Source organism: Sus scrofa, chromosome 12, assembly GCF_000003025.6.
Source record: "Sus scrofa isolate TJ Tabasco breed Duroc chromosome 12, Sscrofa11.1, whole genome shotgun sequence".
Lineage (NCBI taxonomy): Eukaryota > Metazoa > Chordata > Mammalia > Artiodactyla > Suidae > Sus > Sus scrofa.
In genome coordinates, this window is record NC_010454.4 from 52,066,252 (window position 1) to 52,089,323 (window position 23,072).

The 23,072-nt window shown below is 53.6% G+C and overlaps 2 protein-coding genes across 25 annotated transcripts in view; both read right to left on the reverse strand.

Annotated features, from left to right (window-relative positions):
• Window positions 1-436, reverse strand: part of MINK1 (misshapen like kinase 1) — a 50,391-nt gene extending 49,955 nt beyond the window's left edge. For 12 of the 24 annotated variants that reach the window (XM_021067785.1, XM_021067783.1, XM_013981270.2 and 9 more), the window contains exon 1: window positions 13-294. In XM_021067785.1, coding sequence (XP_020923444.1) covers window positions 13-69 — 57 coding nt within the window. In that variant the 5' untranslated portion in view covers window positions 70-294. Of the gene's footprint in view, window positions 1-12 lie in introns of all 24 variants that reach the window. The other 12 variants (XM_013981271.2, XM_021067782.1, XM_021067770.1 and 9 more) reach the window with 8 other exon arrangements.
• Window positions 7,662-21,553, reverse strand: PLD2 (phospholipase D2). Its single transcript, XM_021067789.1, has 25 exons — window positions 21,391-21,553; window positions 20,757-20,866; window positions 20,537-20,667; window positions 20,304-20,446; window positions 19,777-19,882; window positions 19,622-19,687; window positions 19,440-19,498; window positions 19,230-19,322; window positions 18,985-19,137; window positions 18,173-18,322; window positions 14,067-14,150; window positions 13,847-13,925; window positions 12,980-13,090; window positions 12,652-12,822; window positions 12,139-12,265; window positions 11,856-11,974; window positions 11,653-11,766; window positions 11,433-11,537; window positions 11,151-11,239; window positions 10,935-11,048; window positions 10,724-10,773; window positions 10,366-10,500; window positions 9,503-9,656; window positions 8,739-8,853; window positions 7,662-8,469 (listed from the first exon to the last, which is right to left on the reverse strand). The coding sequence occupies exons 2-25, from the start codon at window positions 20,863-20,865 to the stop codon at window positions 8,245-8,247; spliced, it is 2,802 nt and encodes a 933-aa protein (XP_020923448.1). The 5' UTR covers window position 20,866; window positions 21,391-21,553; the 3' UTR covers window positions 7,662-8,244.

The window sequence follows — 23,072 nt, forward strand, 5'->3', positions numbered from 1 at the left end:
CGGCGCGCTCACCCGCAGGGCGGACAGGTCGATGTCGTCCAGGCTGCGGGCGGGGGCTGGGTCGCCCATGGCCTCCGCGGGGAACCGGGCCCCGGGGCCGCTCACGCTCCGGCTCGGTTTTTCCGCTGCCGCCGTCGCCGCTTCTCCCCCATCGGGGGATCCTGGGGGCGGACTCCACCGCGCCTCCCCCGGAGAACGGGGAGGGGGAGGGCCGGCGGGAGGACCTACCCACCGACTGACAGGAGCGAGCGCCCCAGAGCCTGCAACCCGAGCCTCCCCGCTGTCCTGCGCAGGCGCCGAGTGGCCGCGCACCGGGAGGGTGGAAGAGGGAACGTGACGCGAGCGCGCCGAGCGCCCCCTCCCCCTCGGCGCCGACACCTGCGCGCAGGCGCAGGCGGGAGAGCGAAAGGCGCGCGCGAGGACCGAGCGGCCGCGCGAGCCTGGCGTGGAAGAAGTGGGCGGAGGCCGAGGCGGCCGGGGAGCGCGCCCACCAGCCGGCGCGCGTGCGCACACGCGTTTCCTTCCTTTCCCTTATTTTTTGCCCTTTCTCTCCCCCGTTTCCTTCCGAGCTCTCCTTTGATGCCTTTCCTTCCCTTTCCCTCTTCTTTCGTGTGCCCAGCTGCCAATCAAGCCACCCACCTCTCTATTTGCGGGGGAAGGGGGCGGGACCCAACCTCCTCTATTACTAGGGGGGGTTGTTATGGTAACTCCCCACGCGAGGGCTGGGTGGCCTCTAGATAGGATGGGCTGTCCACCCACCTAATTGCCATGGCAACAGTGGAGCCGCCGAGGGAGGGGCCTCTAGTTGAAAACTTGGCTGGAGAAACCACCTGGGAGCTGGGGAGTGGAGAGGGGCACTAACTGCCGGAGGAGTGCCCCTTACCCCCTTCCCTGGCTGGAGTGGAGAGTGTGGAAGAGGGGATCTCAGATCTCAGAATAGGGAATCCTACAGCCGACCTTTGTCTCTGCACTTCTTGTTCTGCACCAAGGAACTGTTTCAACAATTATTCATTGACTGATCATTGGAGCTGTGCCTGGGGGGAGGGGGTGGCAAGGAGGGGAGGAGGAGGAATGTATGTCCAACCCCTTCAAATCTTGCTTGGGTCACCTTAGGTCTAGTCGTGTAGGCATAGCACCCCCAGCCATTAGCCTCACTGGAGGCTGGGTAACGCTATATAAAGAGCAAGGACTCGTGTTCTGCCACAGACACGCTGTGTGACCTTGAGCAGGTTGCTTTGCTTCTCTGGGACTTTCTTTCACTGTGAATTTGAAGAAGGCTGCTTGATCTCTTCCAGCAACAAGGGTATCTCTGAGAGATCCCACCATTAGCCATAATGTAAATATCACTTAGGAGGGTTTGAATGGAAAATCCTTGGGGGAGTTCCCATCGTGGCTCAGTGGTTAAGGAAACTGACTAGTAACCATGAGGACGCAAGTTCAATCCCGGGCCCCGCTCAGTGGGATAATGAGCTGTGGTGTAGGTCACAGACACGGCTTGGGATCCTACGTTGCTGTGGCTGTGGCGCAGGCTGGTGACTACAGCTCCAATTCGACCCCTAACTTGGGAACCTCCATATGCTGCAGATGTGGCCCCAAAGAAGTTTTAAAAAAAAATTTTTTTAATTAAAAAAAAAAGTCCTTGGAAAGGGGCAGACACTCCTTTCTGGCCACTTCTTTATAGCCTATTCAGATGCACCTGGATTCTTGCTTCCCTCCCCCCTTACCTTGCTGTTCTTGTCTAAGCCATTGTCTTTGTCAAATCATTACTCACCTCAATGCTCTCTCTTTTTTTAATGGCTACACCTGTGGCATATGGACGTTCCCGCCAGGGAGTGAATCTGAGCCACAGCTGTGACCTACACCACCAGCCCCTGGGATCAAATCCGAGCTGCTGCAGTCAGGCTTTTAACTCACTGTGCCACAGCAGGAACTCTGACCTCTAACACTCACAGGCCTCCTACTTAGTCTTCGTGCCTGACCTGCTTAAGTCAGTTCTCCATACTCAGTGATTTTCCTAAAACTCGTATCTTTTTTTTTTTTTTGTCTTTTCTAGGGCTGCACCCACGGTACATGGAGGTTCCCAGGCTAGGGGTCTGATCGGAGCTGTTAGCTGCCGGTCTATACCACAGCCACAGCAATGCCAGATCTGAGCTGCCTCTTTGACCTACACCACAGCTCACCACAGCTCACAGCAACGCTGGATCCTTAACCCACTAATTGAGGCCAAGGATGGAACCCACAACCTCATGGTTCCTAGTCAGATTCGTTTCCACTGTGCCATGATGGGAACTCCCTGCATCATAATTTCTTTTTTCTTTTTCTTTCTTTTTTTTTTTTTTTTTTTTTTTGTCTTTTTGCCATTTCTAGGGCCGCTCTCGCGGCATATGGAGATTCCCAGGCTAGGGGTCGAATCGGAGCTGTAGCTGCCGGCCTACGCCAGAGCCACAGCAACTCGGGATCTGAGCCACATCTGCGACCTACACCACAGCAAACAGCAACGCCAGATCCTTAACCCACTGAGCGAGGCCAGGGATTGAACCCGCAACCTTGTGGTTCCTAGTCAGATTCATTAACCACTGAGCCATGACGGGAACTCCTAAAACTCTTATCTGATGTCACTCTCCTGTTTAAGATCATTCATTGGCTTCGCACTGTCTTTTGAGTCGAGTCTAAAGTGTGGCCATGGAGTTCCCTTCATGGCTCAGTGGTTAACGAATCCGACTAGGAACCACGAGGTTGCCGGTTCGATCCCTGGCCTCGCTCAGTGGGTTAAGGATCCGGTGTTGCCGTGAGCTGTGGCGTAGGTCGCAGACGTGGCTCGGATCCCACGTTGCTGTGGCTCTGGCGTAGGCCAGAGGGCTACAGCTCCGATTCGACCCCCTAGCCTGGGAACCTCCATATGCCACAGGTGTGGCCCTAGAAAAGACAAAAAGACCTAAATAAATAAAATAAAAAATAAAGTGTGGCCATAAAGGCCTTTCTAGATTCTCCCACCCTGTTTTTCAGCACTCTACCATTCAACCTCACGTGTCCTAGCCACATGGAAATTCTCTACTCACAGTTCCCATAACTCAACAGACCCTCCTCCAGCCTTTGCCTTTGCCTTTTCTTCTCCCTGGAATATTCTCGCCACACCCATCTCCCTGCCCTTTGTTTCTCTTGTCTAAATTACCTCCTCCATGAGGACCTCCTTAACCCCCTTAGACTGAGTTTGGCTTTTCTGCTTCAGCCACCTGGCTTATATCTAAAGTAACATTTAACACTTTGGGGCTTGGGGGGTTTTGGTGGGTTTTTTTTATGGCTGCACAGGTGGCATATGGAAGTTCCCCAGCCAGGGAGTGAATCTGAGCCACAGCTGTGACCTACACCACAGCTGTGGCAATGCCGGGTCCTTGAACCCACTGCGCTGGGCCAGGGATCGAACCCTCAACCTCACGGTTCCTAGTCAGATTCGTTAACCACTGTGCCACAACGGGAACTCCTGCAGTGGGATTCTTAACTCACTGTGCCACAGTGGGACCTCCAACATTTAACACTTTGACTTATAAATGTCTGTTGATTCTCCTTCGAGGCAGGAATTTTGTCAATCTTGTTCAGCGCAGGACCTGGCACCCACTAGAGGTTCAGTAACATGTAAGTGAATGAAGTTGTGTGTGTGTGAGTAGGTACCGTGAAGTATAGCAATTCAAGGACCACATCAGGGGAGAGGAGGAACAACACAGGATTTGAAGTTAGTGCTTTGTGCATGTCACTAGTCTCTCTGAGGCTCAATTCTATGATCTGTAAAACAGATCATAACAGAGAGGTTAGGATAAGATTAGGTATTCACAGCACTTGACATATATGCGGTCCTCAATAATTTCACTAATGCCTGCCTGACTCATAGGCAGTGTTTCATAGAGATACCAAATCAATGAATGAGCAAATTAATATCACAGGGTTAGGATAAATGGCCACGCAAACCTCAAGAGGCAGTGTAATCTGGGAGGTGGGGGGGCGATAAAGAAACAAGATGGGCTCCATTCTGAAAATTACCGCAGCTGGAGTATTCATAGATAGGTGCATCGTCCTATTCTCTACTTTTATATAAATATGAAATTGACCAGAATAACCTAAAAAAGAGGCAGTGTGGTAGAGGAAGCCCTGGATCAAGGCATCAAGAAAATTAAAATATTAAAAATAAGACAGGGAGTTCCCGTTGTGGCCCAGTGGTTAACGAATCCAACTAGGAACCATGAGGTTGTGGGTTCGATCCCTGGCCTTGCTCATTGGGTTAAGGATCTGGCGTTGCCGTGAGCTGTGGTGTAGGTTGCAGATGTGCCTTGGATCCCGAGTAGCTGTGGCCCTGGTGTAGGCCGGTGGCTACAGCTCCAATTCGACCCGTAGCCTGGGAACCTCCATGTGCGACGGGAAGTGGCCCTAGAAAAGGCAAAAAGACAGAAAAAAAAAAAAAAAAAAAAAAAAAGCCAGGGAGGAGTTCCCATTGTGGCTCAGCAGTTAACAAACCCAATTAGCATCCATAAGGACTCAGGTTTCATCCCTGGCCTCGTTCAGTGGGTTAAAGATTCGGCATTGCCGTAAGCTGCAGTGAAGGTTGCAGACATGGCTTGGATCCCGTGTTACTGTAGCTGTGGTGTAGGCTGGGAGCTGCAGCTCCGTTTGGACCCCTAGCCTGGGAACTTCCATATGCAGCAGGTGCAGCCTTAAAAAGACAAAAAGACAAATAAATAAGACAGGGAGTTCCCGTTGTGGCACAGCGGAAGCGAATCTGACTGGTATCCATGAGAACGGGGTTTCAATCCTTGGCCTTGCTCAGTGGGTCAGCAATCTGGCGTTGCCATGAGCTGTGGTGTAGGTGGAAGACATGGCTCTAGCCCCAATTCAACCCCTAGACTGGGAACTTCCATATGCCATGGATATGGCCCTAAAAAGCGGAAAAAAAAAAAAAAAAAAAAGACAAATTTTTGATCCCTGGGGGTTGGACATTTTGCACAGACTCAGTCACCCTCAGAGCCTCCCACCCATCTGAGGAGGCTGGATTCATTCTCTTCATCCTGAGTCTAGAGCCATTTTAATATATTTTATTTTATTGTGCCATGCCTGCAGCATGCAGAAGGTCCCAGGCTGGGGACTGAACCCTCTCGCCACAACTGTAATCAGAACCACAACAGTGACAATGCCAGATCCTCAACCTGCTGAGCCACCAGGGAACTCCCAGAGCCAAATCTTCTGATTCCAAGCCCACTGCTTTTTTCCCTGCACTGTGGGGGCCTCCATTCAAAAAACTCCAGGACTGAGAGTTCCTGTCACGGCTCCGCAGGAACGAATCTGACTAGTATCCATGGGGATGCAGGTTCAATCCATCCCTGGCCTCGCTCAATGGGTTAAGGATCTGGTGTTGCCATGAGCTGTGGTGTAGGTTGAAGACAGGGCTTGGATCTCAAGTTGCTGTGGCTGTGGGGTAGGCCAGCAACTACAGCTCCAATTGACCCCTAGCCTGGGAACCTCCATATGCCTCAGGTGCGGCTCTAAAAAGACAAAAAAAAAAAAAAAAAGAAAAAAAAGAAAAGAAACTCCAGGACCAAAGGAGGGGGAGCAGATAGACCAACAGAGAGTATGAAGCCAAAGCCCACCCACCCCTGGCCCAGCCCTGGGGCAGCAGGTGCCTCCTCCTCAGGACTCCACAGTTAATGAGGTAATGGCCCCCTAGGGAAAGAGGCACTTAGTGCGGACAATGAGGCTAATTAGCAGACTGCCAATTAGTACCTGGGGAACCGCTATGCATGGGGGGGAGGGGAAGTGTCTTGTTTGAAAGTGGCTGCTTCAGAGGAACAGAGGCCTGGCCTCAAAGGAGAGGATGGGAGCAAGGTCACAGCATCTTCTCTCTCCACGTCGTCGTCCATAAGCACACTCCTCTTCCAGGAAGACCTCCTAAACTATCCACCCTATATTCTTCTGTGTCTTCCTGCCCCTGTCATCGATTCTGAGACTACGAATGAGGCTGGGGAAATAAAGGGCAAGAGCTCGGACCATGGTAAACATTTTTTAAAATAGCAAAATACTTCAGATACACAGAAAGATATTATACATCTGTATGTATTTGTGTGTGTGTGTGTGTGTATATATATATATATATATATATAATTCATGTACCCACCACTCAGCTTAAGAAATATAAGTCATCAATTCACTCAAAGCTCTCTCTCTATATGCACCTTATCCCTTTTCTCCACCTGACCTGGGAGGGAACCTCCTTCATCTGGAGTGCATTATGCTCCTCGTAGAATATACCATTTAATTTCCCTCTTCCCTCTGGAGCAGTGCTGACCCGCGGAACTTTGTGCAATGACGAAATTGTCTATACCCGCACTGACCACTACCCCCAGTGGCTTCTGAGCACCTGAAATGGAGCTAGTGCAAGTGAGAAACAAAAATCGTTCCTATTTTATTTTTGTTTTTTCAGCCTTTGCCTCTGGCACACGGAAGTTCCCAGGCTAAGAGGTGAGTCGGAGCTACAGCTGCCCGCCTACACCACAGCCACAGCAACGTGGGATCCGAGACTCGTCTGCAATTTACGCCATCACTCGCAGCAACACCAGATCCTTAACCCACTGAGGGGGGCCAGGGATTAAGTCTGCATCCTCATGGATACTGGTTGGGACTGTTACTGCTGAGCCACCATAGGAACTCCCTCTTTCCCCATTTCAGTTGTAATTAATTTAAATGTAAATAGCCACATGTGGCTGGGGACTGCTGTATCAGTGAAGCTCCAGGACACACGTGCTTGTCCCACAGGGGACTTTGTTGTACTCACTACTGTGAGTCTAGAATGGTGTCTGGCAAAGAACAGGTGCTTGAGAAATATTTAAGTCAATGACTGAATCTTTACAACAAGCCAGTCAAGTATTGTTCCCATGTCCCAGGTGGGACCACTGAGGCCCAGAGAAGTGATGAGACTTGACAGGGTTACCTAGGTAATAAGTAAATGATGAGTCCAGGATTTGGGCCCAGCTCTTTCTGACTTCAAGCCTAGATCCTCACCCCCTCTCCAGGGGTCTCCCTAAGCCTCTCCCTGTGCTGTGCTGTCACTTAAGGAACAAGAGGCAGCCCCTCCCGGCCCTTCCCTGTGCGCCTCCCTCACCTGCAGCTGCTCTATCGGCTCCACTGTCCTCCAGGTGTCCTGGTTTGGCCTCGCCCTTCCTTCTCCCGAGGCAGCCCTTGTCCTCCCAGCACCTGGTGACGGAGTTCCCGAAGCCACAAACAAATGGACTGGAGATGAAAGTGCAGTCCATTTCATGTCACGGCTCAGCGGTTAACAAACCTGACTAGCATCCATGAGGACACGGGTTTGATCCCATCTCTTGGTGGGTTGAGGATCCGGCGTTGCTGTGAGCTGTGGTGTAGGTCACAGACACGGCTTGGATGCAGTGATGCTGTGTGGGGTAGGCCAGCAGCTGCAGCTCTGAATGGACCCCTGGTCTGGGAACCTCCATATGCCGCAGATGCGGCCCTAAAGACACCCAAATACACACACACAAAGAGAAAATGCAGAAAGAAGAAAGGATTGGGGCGGAGAGCGGGTGAAGGGCCTGGGCTGCTGTGTGTGGACCTGGGGCAGGTAGAGGGGTGGGCAGCTGAGTGAGACAAGAAAGAGGCAGAGACATTTTCTATGCTTTTATTTATGAAACGCTTGCTTATTGAACTGATACAAAGTTAGTGTCTGTAGCAGCTGTGGAGGGGGTTAGTGTGCATGCCCCCCTCCACCGGCAACCCTCCCCACCCTTGGGGGCTGAAGCCAGGAGTGGCTCCATCCTTTCCTCCACCTTGGCAATAATGAACGGGGAGAGGCCCTGGGGCACGGAGGGGGTTCTAGGGCTGGAGGACAGAGGACGGAGGGAGAGATGGGAAGGCCCAGGGCACAGCCTGCTGCTCCAGGAGTAGGAGGCAGGCCCCAGGCATCCAGGCAGGAGTCATGCTTCTCCTTTGCAGCAGTGGTTCGAACTGGGCATCCATCGAGGAGAGTGAACTTCTCCGGGACCCTCTTCTGCCCCCCAGCCCGGGGGGTGGGAGTCTCCTCTTTGGCTGCCTCTCGAAAAGGGTCCTCTGCGACATCTCTAGTCCCCGCCAGGGACCTGCCTCCCCCAGGTCTCAAAAGCACTGCCCTCAGTCCTGAGGGGCAGGGGGCAGGGAGCCAGATGCCATGGAGCCCAGGGACTGGTGGCTTCTCCCGGGCCAGAGCCATGGCTATGTCCACACTTCTAAAGGGATCATGCCCTCCTTGCTCCCCCGGGGGGGCAGCAGAGACTCCTCCTCCAAGAACTTGAGCGGGAAGTGGACCAGGTGGCCCTGGACCTGGGTGAGTTCAGACCGGGCCAAAGGAGGGCTGACCGTGGCCAGGGGCTCCACGGCCACGTACTCCCGGAGCGCCCGCAGGGAGCGTGTGGCGTTGGATGGCAGGCAGCGGAAGATCTGTGGGTGGGGAGCATGGGAGCCAATAAAGCTTGGGGAGACTCTGCCAAGGGTTCAAGCCCAACTGGGCTGAATGCCCCGACTCCCTACGCCATATCCCCCCCTGCCGCCAGTGATCCTGAGCCACTGAAGCCCATGATGTGTCCCCAGATCCTCATCCTCTTCTGAGATGGGCTGTGTGTGGTGACTCTCCTCTGCCCCACCCTGGACAGGATCAACCATGAACTCCCCCTGCCGCTCCTGCCCCCGCCAGCCCCCTCTGCCCCCACCTGCTCATAGATATTGGCATTGCTCTCGGCTATGTCTTGCCACAGCTGGAAGAAGTCATCACAGACAGGGTCTCGGAGATCCAGGTCCGGTCGGGCATCTGCCCCCAGAATTGCGCTGCGGGAGAAAGTGGGGCTAGATTAAGATCCTTCGAGAACCCGACTACCGGAAAAGGTATGATGTCCCTCCCCAGGTCATTCAAAATCGACACAATGCTGAACAGTAAAGGAAGTGTAAACCAGTCTGACCAAACTTGAATTTGTCTCTACTTTGGTGACTATTTTAATGCTTTAAAAACTACTGATATTTTTGGAGTTCCCTTCTTGGCTTGGCAGTTAATGAACCCGACTAGGATCCATGAGGACGCAGGTTTGATCCCCGGCCCCGCTCACAGGGTTAAGGATCTGGCCTTGCTGTGAGATGTGGTGTAGGTTGCAAACGCGGCTCAGACCTCAAGTTTCTGTGGCTGTGGGGTAGGCTGGCGGCTGTAGCTCTGATTCGACCCCTAGCCTGGGAACCTCCCTATGCCATGGGTATGGCTCTAAAAAGACAAAAGACCAAAAAAAAAAGTTTACTTTTCTTAGAATGTAGTTGATTGTTTCTCCTTTTTTGGTATCCCTGCTTTTCTGTTGTCCTAAACTGGATTAGCCTGCCTCTTGGGAAATCCAGCACTGCCTCCAAGCAATCCTCACACCTGCTCAAGAGGCAGACTCTCCCCGCTTGCCACCTCCCCTCATCCCCTTGCAGCACCCCCGCCCGGCTCTACCTGAAGCAGTGCTTCCGCAAACTCAAGGCAAACCTGCCCGCCTGATATTCCGCTCCGTCCATGAGAGATGGCTCCATCTCCGTGTCCTCGATCAGCACGGCCAGCTCACTGTCTCTCTTCCCCAGCAAGCTCCGGTCATTGATGTTTGCTGAGCCTGGGGTGGGTGCAGGATACTCTGTGTCCTCCTGAGCCCATGGGGACCCCCCACCCCCACCCCATCACCTCTACCCCAGCACCAGCCTTCTTCTTCTTCTTTTCTTTTTCTTTTTTGTCTTTTTAGGGCCACACCCTCGGCATATGGAAGTTCTCAGGCTAGGGGTTGAATCGGAGCTATAGCTGCCGGCCACAGCCACAGTCACAACAACAGGGGGTCCGAGCAGTGTCTGTGGCCTACACCACAGCTCATGGCAATGCTGGATCCTTAACCCACTGAGCGAGGCCAGGGATTGAACCCACATCCTCATGGATGCTAGTTGGGTTCACTACTGCTGAGGCATGATGGGAACTCCGAGCCTTCTTTTCTTTTTTTCTTTTTTGGCTGCCCCGTGGCATGTGGAGTTCCCAGGCCAGGGATCAGATCCAAGCCACAGTTGTGACCTCTGCAGCTACAGCTGCTAGGGATACTTAACCCACTATGCCAGGCCAGGGATCGAACCTGAGTCCCAGCACTTCAGAGAGGCCACCGATCCCATTGCACCACAAGGGAATGCCCAACATGCCTTCTTTTGCCCCACCCCCCATTCCTAATTAGGCCTCAGCTGCTGTCTCCATCCCCCGACTCCATCCCGTTGCCCCTGGCAGGGCCCTGCTCCACTTCTCCCCAGCCTCCGCTTGCTGCGGGGGGCCCCAGATCCAGCACTGACCAATGATGACTCTCCGGTCATCCGCAATGAGCATCTTGCTGTGGATATAGATGAGCTCTGAGACTGGGTGCCCGCCCAGCTCTCCATGTGTGCGAAGCCCACAGATGGAAATATAGTCCCGCCATGCTGTCCCCACTGTGAGAGATGGGGGGAGGGGGGAGGTGAGAGGTGCCCCCGGGGTGCAGGTGGAGCCCTGTACCATCCACCTCCTCACTTCAGAAGCCCTCGAGAGCCCAGTCTATATACTTCTCCCTGCATGAGGGGCAACCTCCTTCCCTCTGCCCCCGGGGTCTCCAGCTCTTCCATCGCCCCCTCCCCCGGGGATCCAGGCCTTGAACCCCCAACCCCCAGCACTCACTAGCTGCTTTGAGGCGATGGAGGACTGAATACTCCCCACGACACAGGGTCCTGAGGGAAAAGAATAGGTGACGGAGGTCGAGACTGGGGGAGCGGATGGGGGCTTTAAGGGGAAAGGTGGACCTCGAAAGTCCAGCAGGAGGGGAGCCAGGATAGGGGCACAAGTAGGATGGGACTGTGGAGGGCGGCGTGTGGCGGGATGCGGGGGTCACCTGTAGGTAAAGTGCAGAATGGCCTGGATGGAGTTACCACCACCTGTGGAGATGTCGCCCTCAAACCCTGGGAGCAGGGGCAAAAGCACGTAGACGCGGAAGCACTGCCCCTGCCTGGGGAGGGGTGGAGTCAGAGTTGTGATCCGTGCCCGCCTCCCCGCAAGCTCCACCCCTCCTGTCAGGGTAGGCCACGCCCACCCCCAGGCTCCACCTTACTTGTGCGCCTTTAGGATTCGGTCCACAATCTCATCGCCCACCTTGTTCAGAACCGTCCGCCCATCTGAGCAGCTAATGAAGAACTGATTCTGGGGCAGGAACCCAAGGGAGAACCTCAGCAGTCTGGTCCTGGCGCCTGCCCTCCGCTCCCCGCTGCCTTTCCCACGCCTAGGCTGCAGGCCCCCGGCCCCAGGCTTCCTCAAGGACTGGTCCCACCGACAGTCTAAGTCTCCCTCCTGGGACGTCCCCTCTGTTCTCGGCCCCACCCTCACCCCGTCAGACCTCAATGTAGAGGAAGTGCTGGCTCTCCCTGATGGTGTGCAGGTAGCCATTGAGGATGGAGGCCTCCAAAGTGCCCGCTGACCAGCGGTCCACCGACCGCAAGACCTGCGGGGACGGGGAATACGACGTGGTGGGTGACCCCGGGAGAGGAGGGCTCTGCGGGGGGGCTCTCGGGTCAGGGAGAGGGGGCTGGGGCAGCGGGCTGAAGTCGGAGCCTCACCTGCACGGTGGCGCACTGCCCTCCCGGCAGCACGAAAGGGAGCTGGTTTGCGGTGCTGATAGACTTGGGCAGCAGGTAGGGGTACATGGGTGTCTTGTACTTGGCCTTTGTAGTCTGCAGCGGAGGGATGGCAGGGTCAGCGGAGGTGACAAGCTACCTTTGGCTCCCTCCCAACCTCCGCCCCCACAGGAGGGAGCCAGCACCTTGGTGAAATTCCAGCGCTGGATAAAGTGCCGGGCAAGGTCCCGGGCAGGTGGACCATGGACTACCACTCCGACGTCCCGCCATGGCATCCGGGGTGTGGTCTCCCTGTCAATGAAATCTGAGGGTCCCGGGAGAGTCAGCAGAGGGGCCAGGGATGGTCTCTTGGGGACACTCGGGGCAGGGAGGAGGAGGTGCTCACCAGAGGGGAGGCTGCATTACCCTGGACCCAGCTCAGCCCATCCTCAGTCCCAGCCCTCGGGGGCTTTGGAGAGGGACCCCTACCTTCAAAAGGCCGATCCAGCTGCACCCAGTCCTTAGTGATAAGATTGCTGTAGTCCTTGCCCAGCCAGAAGAGTTGGTTATGGGAGAGGTCTGGGGTGTCTGCAGAGTCTGAGCTCGAGGTGGGAGGCTGTAGGGGGAACACACCCAAGCCCAGGGCAGGGAGAAGTCATGGGGCCATGCAGAGCCAGGCCAGAGAGAAGAAAGGAGCACTGGAAGACTGGGAGACAGAGAGACACAGCGAGTAAGAAGGAAGCAGAGGCTTTGATTCCCGGGCCCTCCCCTTCAGCTGCATTTGAAGTCCCTAGAGGAACGGGGGGGGGGGTGGCTGGAAATGGGGAGGGGACTGGGTCATAGTATCTGCAAAGCAGGTGCTTGGGGGTCCCAGAAAGGCCAAGGAACCCTGAGAGTGGGCTTGGAATGATTGAGGGGAAAGGCTGAAGCCAGGAAGGGGTGGGGTGTAGGTTTAGGGTTAGCTGGGACTGGGGGAGCCCAGGAAGGCCTTGGAGGGGTTACCTTGGGAGCAGTTGACTCCGAGGAGTCCCCAAGGTCGGTCAGTCTGTAGTGTAGGTCATCCCAGCGGCCATAGGCGAGGTCCAGCCCCCCCAAGAAGGCCACTACTTGGTCCACCACCAGGAGCTTCTCATGATGGGCCCACAATGTCACCTGGTCTGGGTGGCGCATCACCTAGACCAGGTATGGGTGGTGGGGTGGAAGAAGGCAGAGGAGGTGTGTGCGAAGGAAGAGTGGAAGGATGAGCCATCCAGGGAAGGGGCAGACTGAGGGGAGGGGAAGTGTGACGGGGGGGGCTGTAGGGGAGGGGTCTCTGAGGGCCATGAGTCACCTTTATGTTGGGGTGCAGCAGCATCAGAGCCCTCTTGCTATAGCCACTGTTGATGCCCAAGGCCAACTCCACTTCCTTGAACAGCAGTACGGATACCTGGACACCCTCCTCCTGGTGGTCAGTGAGGGAATCAGATCCTGATGCCTCTCGGAATGACTGGTGTCCACCCTCCCAAACCCTTCCCCACCCTCAGGATTCCTGTATGTTCTTCCACGGCGCCTGGGGATCCTCAGTGCCCTGCCCCTTACAGCCTGCTGTCATGCTTACAGCCAACTTCGATGGAATACCATCCATCGGCTTACCCACTCGTCCATCCACCTATCCACCCAGCTACCTAGAATGATTTTCATCCATCTTCCCAACAATTTACTCCTCCCTTATCTACCGTCTATCATTCATCCATCTAGCCACCTACTCTGCTATTGATCCACCGTCCCAACCTCTTATCCTTCCATCTCTCTCCCTTTCCATCCTCTCTCCATCACCTGCGAATCCTTCCTCCCATCCGTCAACATCTATGGATGCCTGCAACATAGCAGACATACTGTGCCTTGGATTGGAGCTAGTGATATCCATCAGCCCAGGGAGAGAGACAGACATGTACCCCCCCAGGTAACACAATAGATGTTTGGGTACCAGGAGGGAAGTCTATACCAGGTAGAGGAGGGGCAAGAACAGGGAGGTGTCAGTTGCTCTTAGGGAAGAGGAAGAGATGGTGTCTGCCAGACACTGAGCCAGGATGGGCACATTTCCGCCTCCTCAAGTTTCAGATTCCCTACCTTCCCCATGTGCAACCCCCTCTGATCAGTCTCCACCCACAGGCAGCCCCTCACCACACCTTCCCTCCAACCTGACCACTCTCCTCACCGCCTTCTTCTTGAGCATAATGTCCAGTCTCCAGTCATCAGAATGGGCTGGACGCTTCAGGTAAATCTCAGGACTCAACCTGGGATTCAGGGCAGGGGGTGAGGGCAAGCTAAGCTCCCAACAATAGTCACTCCTCCCCTTCCCTCTTTTTCGGACCCATGAGCGGATCTGTCACCGGCCCTATCCTACCCCGGCTTGCTCGGGCTTTCCCCCCACTCACCACCAGTCTGTGATGAAAATCTCTTCTTGAGCTCGCAGGATGGCATCAGCCACAGCAGCAAAGTAACCTGCCCCATTCACAAACCTGGGGGGGAGGCCAAGCCAAGGAGGTCAGAGGAGTCAGAAGCCAGAAAGCTCTGGAGAGCGAAGACCGGAGGACAGTCATGGGTCAGAGGTGACAGCAGGGTCAAAGACCAAGAGTGATCAGAGAGGTGTCAGACGGTATCAGATCTATCAAAGTGGGATAGATTTGCCAGTATGAGCTAAATATAAAATTACAAATCACAACAGATACAATACACTAAAGAAAATGACTGAAGATTGGGAGAATTAATACATCATATATAAAGAGTTCCAAGAAAACAACAATGAAAAGACATATAAGCCAACTGGACAAAGAATAAGAACTGACGGTTCACAGGGAAATTAAAATAGCCAATCATAGGAAAAGATGTTCAATTTCATCACCAAACAAGGAAATTGATATTAAAATAAAACAACACTTTTAAAATTCACTAGATTTCCAAAATTTCAAACTGCAGCTAACATTCAATATTAGCATATGAGGAAGTGAGCACTCTCACAGACTGTGAGACTATACTTTGGTTTTATACCCTTTTGAGAGAACAATTTGGCACTACCTATCAGACTATTAAATGCACATGCCCCCAATACCATTAAATGTACTTAGTAATTCTATATCTAGGAAGACATTCTATTAAACACTTAGAAAAACTGTGTTCAGTGCAGCATCATTTATAAGAGAGAAAGTGAGAAATAATGTAAATACCTAATCTCTAACACATGCATTAAGTGAAAAAAATAAAACAGAAGAGAGTACATGATCTCATTTATGTTAAAACAAAAACTAACATGCATGCATGAGCATGCGGAAATATGCAAGTGAAGATCTCAGAGAACAAATATCAAACTATTGCCAGGATTACTTTTGGGGAGAAATGGGATTGTTGGGAGGGGGTGTAGGGAAGAAGTAACTGCTGGGGGGGTAAAGGCTTGTGGAATGAATTTTAATTTTCCACTTAATGTGTTTCTGTATTGTTTGACTTTTAAGAACTAACAATCCCATACGCTGGTTAAGAGCAGGGTCTTTACCCAGATTGTCTGGATTTTAATCCTGGTTCCACTGTTACAATGTGTGTGACCTTAACTTAACTCCCCCTTGGCTCAGTTTTCTTTAAAAAATTTTTTTAACTCAATGAATTTTTTTTTCTTGCTTTTTAGGGCTGCTCTCGTGGCATATGGAAGATCCCAGGCTAGGGGTCCAATCAGAGTTGTAGCCGCCGGGCTACACCACAGCCTTGGCAATGCCTGATCCTTAACCCACTGAGCAAGTCCTCATGGATCCTAGTCAGATTTGTTAACCGCTGAGCCACAAAGGGAACTCCCAACTCAATGAATTTGATTACATTTATAGTTGTACAGCGATCATCACAATCCAATTTTATAGCATTTCCATCCCCCCCACCCCCTCCCCACCCGTCTCATTTGGAAACCATAAGTTTTTCAAAGTCCGTGAGTCAGTATCTGTTCTGCGAAGAGGTTCCTTGTGTCCTTTTTTAAGATTACCCACATAAGCGATATTTTCTTTTTCTTTTCTCTTTTGTCTTTTTAGGGCTGCACCCATGGCATATGGAGGTTCCCAGGCTAGGGGGCAAATCAGAGCTGCAGCTGCTGGCCACAGCCACACCGCCACAAAGCCAGATCCATCCCGAGTTTGTGACCTACACCACAGTTCCTGACAACACTGGATCCTCAGCCCACTTAGCCACGCCAGGGATCAAACCTGTGTTCTCCTGGATACCAGGCAAGTTCTTAACCCTCTAAGCCACAACAGGACTCCTCAGTTTTCTCATCTGTAGAGGGGTGATAACAACTGTACCTCCTCTTGGGGTTGTTGTGAGGATTCATTAAGTTCACAAATATAAAAACCTCAGAACAGTTTCTGGCTCATATTGAGTGCTGCATGAGTACCAGCTATGATCAGTTCTTATGTTTAAAAATAAATCTCTTGGTTCCCGGTGGTGCAGCAGGTTAAGGCTCTGGTATTGTCACGCTGTGGCTCTGGTTACTGCTGCGGCAAGGGTTCGATCCCCCAGCTGGGAATTTCTACATGCCGCAGGCATGTCCAAACACATAAACAAACAAACAAACATCTCAACACCACCTCCAAGAAAAAAACAGTATCCATGACTCCCCTCTGCCTAAGACAAAGGTTAACTTCTTCAGCTTAGCAGGAGAGGCAGTGATCAGCCCTGCTGACCTCCAGACGCTTCTCTGGTCACTGCTCCTAGCGCTACGACAACAGTCTTTGTGGTTCCCAAATACCCCAGATTATTTCTAGCTGCTGACTGCCCTTCTCCATCTTCTTTATCTTGCTAAGGTGAACCTCAGGGTTACTGCCTTCTGGAATCCAGTCCTGGCATGCTCTGCCTGGGCAGATACTCCTCCTCTTGGCTTGGTACCCTGTATCTACCACCAGCATGGCAAATTCCCATTGTTTTGTGATTGACTCACCTACTGCATCTTAGCCCTGCCGCTCGACCTGGCACATAGCTGGTGCTTAGAAAGTGTTTAATAAATGGCGAATAGATCAGGCAGATTTGAGATCTTTGAGAACAGAGAAGATCAGCGTGGTCAAAGGAGGTTAAAAAGTCACAGGACAAATCAAAACTACTGTGAGGTGCCACCTTACACCGGCCAGAATGGCCATCATCAAAAAAGTCTACAAACAATAGGGAGTTCCCAACGTGGCGCTGCGTAAACGAATCCAACTAGTAACCATGATGTTGCAGGTTCAATCCCTGGCCTCACTCCGTAGTTAAGGATCCAGCATTGCCGTACGCTGTGAAGTAGGCTGGCAGCTGTGGCTCCAATTCAACCCCTTGACTGGAACTTCCATGCGCTGTGGATGCGGCCCTAAAAAAAGAAAAAAAAAAAAAAAAAAAAAAACGAAAAAAAGCTACAAACAATAAAGGCTGGAGAGGGTTTAGAGAAAAGGGAACCCTCTTATACTGTTGGTGGGAACGTAAATTGATGCAACTGCTATGGAAGACAGTGTGAAGCTTCCTCAAAAAACTAAAATAGAACTCAATTCCCCGCGTGGTGCAGTGGAAACAAATCCGACTAGGAACGATGAGGTTGCGGGTTCAATCTCTGGCCTCGCTCAGTGGGTTAGGGGTCTGGTGTTGCCATGAGCTGTGGTGTGGGTGTCAGAAGCGGCTCAGATCTGGTGTTGCTGTGGCTGTGGTGTAGGCTGGCAGCTACAGTTCCAATTAGACCCTTAGCCTGGGAACTTCCATATGCCATGGGTGCAGCCCTAAAAAGACAAAAAAAAAAAAAAAAAAAAGAACTACCATATGATCCAGCAATCTCACTCCTGGGCATCTATCTGGAGAAAATCATGACTTGAAAAGATATATCCACCCCCATGTTCACTGCAGCACTAGTCACAATAGCCAAGACATGGAAGCAACCTAAATGTCCATCATCACCAGAGGAGTGGATAAAGAAGATGTGGTACATATATACAATGAAATATTACTCAGCCATAAAAAATAATGAAATAATGGTGTTTACAGCCAACATGGATGGACCTAGAAATTGTCAACTAACTGAAGTTAGTCAGACAGTGAAAGACAAACATCATATGATTATCACTTATATGTGGAATCTAACAAAAGGATACAAACGAATTTATTTGCAGAACAGAAACAGACTCAAAGACTTTGAAAAACTTATGGTTATCAAAGTGGACAGATGAGGGGAAGGGAGGGCTGGACTGGGGGTTTGTGATGCAAGTGGTCTAAAATTGGGTTGTGATGCTGGCTGTACAACAATAAAGATAATAAAAGTAATTTTTTAAAAAAAGGTCACAGGAGGTCAGAGAGGTCAGAGATGACCAAGGGTGGGGTTCAGAAAGGTCAGCGTGGTTAAAGAGGTCAGGGGTCAGGGAGATTTGAGAAGTCAAAGGGGAAGGTTATTCAGGTCAGAAGGGGTTACAGGAGATAAAAAGGATCCAGGACTCAGAGAACACCAAAGGGCTCCAAAAGGCCACAGAGAAGTTCAGAAAGGATGTCAGTGTCTCACCACCGGGCCAGGGTCCCAGGCCGGGGTGGAGCGTAGCTCTCATGTCGGTGTAGCTGGATGAAGTCTCTGCCGGGGCCCTGGGCCAGCTCAGTGATCTCCTGGGCCCACCACCGTGCCTGCCGGTAGCTACTGCACTTGAGAATCAGGGACCTGGACAATGAGACGGACCACAACCCTCACCCTCCATGGCTCTGGCCAGGCCCCCAATCCCCCCTTTAGCTATTACCTCTTCCCCACCTCCTCCCTTAGTCCCTGCCTGACTCCACAGGAACAGGGCATAGATCTGCCGTATTCCCAGCTGGGTCTCTGGCACTTAATTTTGTGCCAGCCACTCAGGTTTGGTGAATGAATAAATGAAGGAAGGGAGTGCCCTTTCTTTCTTTGTTTCTTTTTTTTCCGCTCTCTCTCTCTCTCTCTTTTTTTTTTTAAGCTTTTGAAGGCCACCAGCCTACACCACAGCCACAGCAATGCCAGATCTGAGCCACGTCTGTGACCTACACTGTAGCTCACGGCAACCCCGGATGCTTAACCCACTAAGTGAGGCCAGGGATCGAACACTCATCCTCATGGATGCCAGTCGGGTTCGGGTTCGTAACTGGCTGAGCCACAATGGAAACTCCCCGAGTGCCCTTTCTTTTACACCAAGAGTCCCTCCTGCAAGCTTACACTGAACCCCCTTTCTCTGGGTCCAGCCTCTAGGAGCAGTCCTGAGTGTCCAGCTAGAACCTTTCTCTGGTTCCGAATCATGGCCTTAGGGCCCCAGGCTGGCTCTTCACTCAGCAGGTTTCTGTCCACACCAGGGGGGGCCATACCTGTGAGAGGTATCGATCCGGACCCCGTGCCGTGCCTCCGTGCTCCTTTTCCCCACCTGCACCTCAAAGCCAGGGTCGAAGAGCTGAACAAAGGAGATGGCGCCGGTCTCGAGGCACATGTACAGCAGGAAGGAGTCCTTCACCACCAGCCACCTGGAGCGGAAGAGCTCCGACCATTCCTCCGTGTTCTTGGGACCCCTTCCACCACCCCCACCCACGGCCCAGCTGCTCTGCTCAGGCCTCACCTCTTGGACCAGCGGTAACAAACTTGGTCTCGGCCACAGCAGGTGAGGCCAGGAACGCGGTGGCCGCCTGAGCGCTTCCGGATCACCCCCTCCCTGCGGGGAAGACCCGGAAGAGATGCTGAATGGGGGGATCCAGACCCCCAGTCTACCCTATTCTCAGGCCAGGAGGGATCCATCCAGAGGCGGCTGGGGAAGGGGTGTCAGACTCACAGTCCTTTGGATCCAAGGTCTGGGATAAAGGACAGCTGGCTGACTTCCAGAAACTCTGTCTGCAGCGGAAGAAAAAGGCTCGGAGGAGACACTCATCGTCAGCCCCTCAAACCCAACCGACCCTGGTCCCCGTCATCCCGTGCCATCTCAAAAGACCCAGCCCCCCAGCCCCTGGACCTCACCATGGCGTGGTAGTTGCGGTAGAAAGACATGGTCAGGAGGCAGTTGAGGTAATTCTCCAGGTATTTCTGAAGTAGGGATGGGAGACAGAGACGGATGGGACCAGGACCATTTGCACCCCAAACGCCTTCCCAGAGGACCTCCTGTCCAGTCCCACCTGTTTGCTGGATGCATGTCTGGTGGAGCCCTCAGGACCTGCTCGGGGTAAAGAGGGCATCTCTCTGGCAGCCACCTCTCGGTCTGGAGAATAGGCAACGGCAAAGCTGTGGAAAGGATGGCGCGATGAGAGTGGGGAGCTGGGTGCCTGGGTCCCTGAAGCCCTGGAGAGGGGGTTCAGGGGGAGGCCTAGAGGCCGGCAGAAGGAATGCCCCCTACCCTGAGAAGGGAGGCAGAAAAAGGTTCAGGAGGCTGCCAAGGGCATTTCGGGCATCCAGCCCAGCTGGGATGTTGGCCCAGAACCATGGACAGGGTGAGCTGAACAGGGAAGGTTTCCTGGTGACCCGGGTCAAAGGAGGGGACCCAGGGGCCAGAGGTGGGGGAGGAAAGTAGCTGGGGAAAAAAAATGGTTGTGGCCTGGGGATGAGGCAGGCAGAAGGCAGTGACGGGGGCTGGGGGCTGGCAGCCCGGGCTGCCCGAGGTGAGGGGCACCTGCCCTTCCCAGGAGGCAGTCTGGTCCCCCCTCACCGAGCCAGTGGGAGCAGACTCATCAAGACTTTGTGTCTCAGGAGGTCCCGATGCAGCTCTTGAAAATGACGGAACTTCTTCTTGGTTGTCCAGGTAAAGTCGCCGTGAGTCAAGCGGACAGAATAGAGGGTGCAGGTTCCCACCTGGGGGGGGGGTGAGGAACTGAATGCTCATTCCCTGGATGGGTGGCAGCCCCCCACTCCGACCAGCCCTCCCCTGCCCCCTCCAGCCACCTTGGATCCACTGGTGTATCTTTCAGTGCCCACCACCTGGGCTATGACAGGGACCCCAGGGGCAAACACCAGGGGGTGCATTTTCAGGGGCTGGAGGTCGTAGATGGCCAGAAAGGGGTGCATCCGGTCAGCTGGCAGGAAAGAAAGCAGAAGAATGTGGACCCCAGGAGGTCTCAGCGCCCTCCTCCTCCTCTCCTCCGGGGCTGTCGTCGGGGTGTACCTGGGTCCTCTCCCTCCCTCAGAGTGTCCATCTCATCCCGCTCCATCTGTAACTGGCTCGAGTCCAGGTCATCCCCAGACGGGAAGAGGCTCTCGGGGGTCGCCGCCATCCTAGGAATACGGGGAAGCTTCGGGAAGGCGATCTGCTCTGCAGAACCCTGTCTCCCATCCCATCTCACGGTCCTCCGTCTCCCGTCGGTCCCTCATTTCCCCCCACCCGGCTCCCGCTGACACCCATCCTCTCCCTGATAATGGCCCATCGGTCTGCAACGCATCTAATCTCCATCCCTTATCTCGATCCTTCATCCAGAATCCCTGAGCTCCGCCTCCAGTCCCCTAACCAGCGTGCCGAGGAACACCCGGCCAGGCCCCGAAGGAAGGCACAGCAGAAGCCAGGGGAGGGACCCCGGGGGTTGCAAAGGGCCCGGAACCGCCGGGATTCCAGCCAGGCCAAGCCAGCTGGAAGAAGGGGTCCAGGCGGGAATGAGGAAGTTACGCGTCCCCGCCCGGGAGGGAAACCCCGAAATCTGAGCATGGGGCTGAGTCCGGAGGCCCCGAAGCCAGGACCCACTCCCGTTCCCGCCCTGTTTCCCGGGCCCGGGACCTCCGCGGCGCCCCCTCCCAGGTCCCCTCACCCGGGCAGCCGGAGCCGGCGAGGGCGCGGCTTCGCAAGCAGAGGGAGCGGTGCAGAGCCGGAGCGGGAACCCACACCCCAGCGGGCCGGGGCGGGGCGGGCGCTCAGGGCCTGCCCCCGGGGGCGGGCCGGCCTCCGGCCTCACCTCCGCGGGATTCTCGTCCGGCCTGTCCCGCCCCCGCCGCCCTCGGCCCGCCCCGGCGTCCTTGCGCGCTACCGGGGACTGGGGGCCGCCCTCTGCGCCTCGGGATCGCGCAGCAGGCTCCGAGCATCCGCGCGGCTCTGTCCACCCGGCTGTCCCGCGCCGTCGATCTGCACGTGCCGGGCCGCAGCCCTGTGGGCGCTCGGCGCTGCGCACCCTCCTCCGCGCGGGCGCGGGCCCCCGGGGTCCCCTCCGGCCGCCCATCCCGCCTGGGCCTCTGGCCGGACTCACTTTGCAGAAGCGACCGGAGAAATGCCCGGGCCGGCCCAGCTGGCATTTGCAGATGGAAGGAATGATGGAAGCCTTGAGGACTGGTGGCCACTAGTTCATTAACGTACCCAAGTTTTCTTTCATTCATTCCTTATTGCACGCTTGCTCTGCGCCAGACACTGGGCGTACAATAGTGAACAAGACTATCACAGCACCTGCTCTTCTGGAACTTACCGAAGAGCAAACAGGAAAACAGGCTATTTTTCAGGTTACAAAAGACAAAATATTTCATTTTTTAAAAAGTAGATTTATCTCTTCTGGATGGAGGAATGGGTTGATGGATATTTCTTGATAGACATTTGGGTTGTATCTAGTTTTTGTCTATATGACTACAGCTGTTATAAACATTCCTGGGTAAGTCTTTGTGTAGATATGTCTTCATTTCTCTTGGGTAAATAGCTAGGAGAGGAGTTGCTGGGTCATGTAATTGTATTTTAACTTTTTAAGAAATGGCGAAACTCATTTGATTCCTAATTGTACACATTTAAAATATAGAGACAGTGAAGAAAGTGTCAAACGAAGACTATTTTTTTTTTTTTCTAGGGCTGTACCCATGACATGTGGAAGTTCCCAGGCTGGGGGTCTAATCAGAACTGTTGCTGTGGGCCTACACCACAGCTGCAGCAACACAGGATCTGAGCCAGGTCTGTGACCTTTGCTGCAGCTCATGGCAATGCTGGATCCTTAACCCACTGAGAGGGGGCCAGGGATTGAACCTGAGTCCCCATGGATACTAGTTGGGTTTGTTACCACTGAGCCACAACTAGGAACTCCAGGGCTATTTTTAAGTCGCCATTAAAAAGCACTTTTTGGAGTTCCTGTCGTGGCGCAGTGGTTAACGAATCCGACTAGGAACCATGAGGTTGCGGGTTCGGTCCCTGCCCTTGCTCAGTGGGTTAAGGATCTGGCATTGCCGTGAACTGTGGTGTAGGTCGCAGATGCGGCTCGGATCCCGAGTTGCTGTGGCTCTGGCATAGGGCGGTGGCTACAGCTCCGATTCGACCCGTAGCCTGGGAATCATCGTATGCCGCGGGAGCGGCCCAAGAAATAGCAAAAAGACAAAATAAATAAATAAATAAGCACTTTTTTTTGGAGTTCCCATTGTGGCACAGTGGTTAACGAATCTGACTGGGAACCATGAGGTTGCAGGTTCGATCTCTGGCCCTGCTTGTGGGGTAAGAATCCGGCATTGCAGTGAGCTGTGGTGTAGG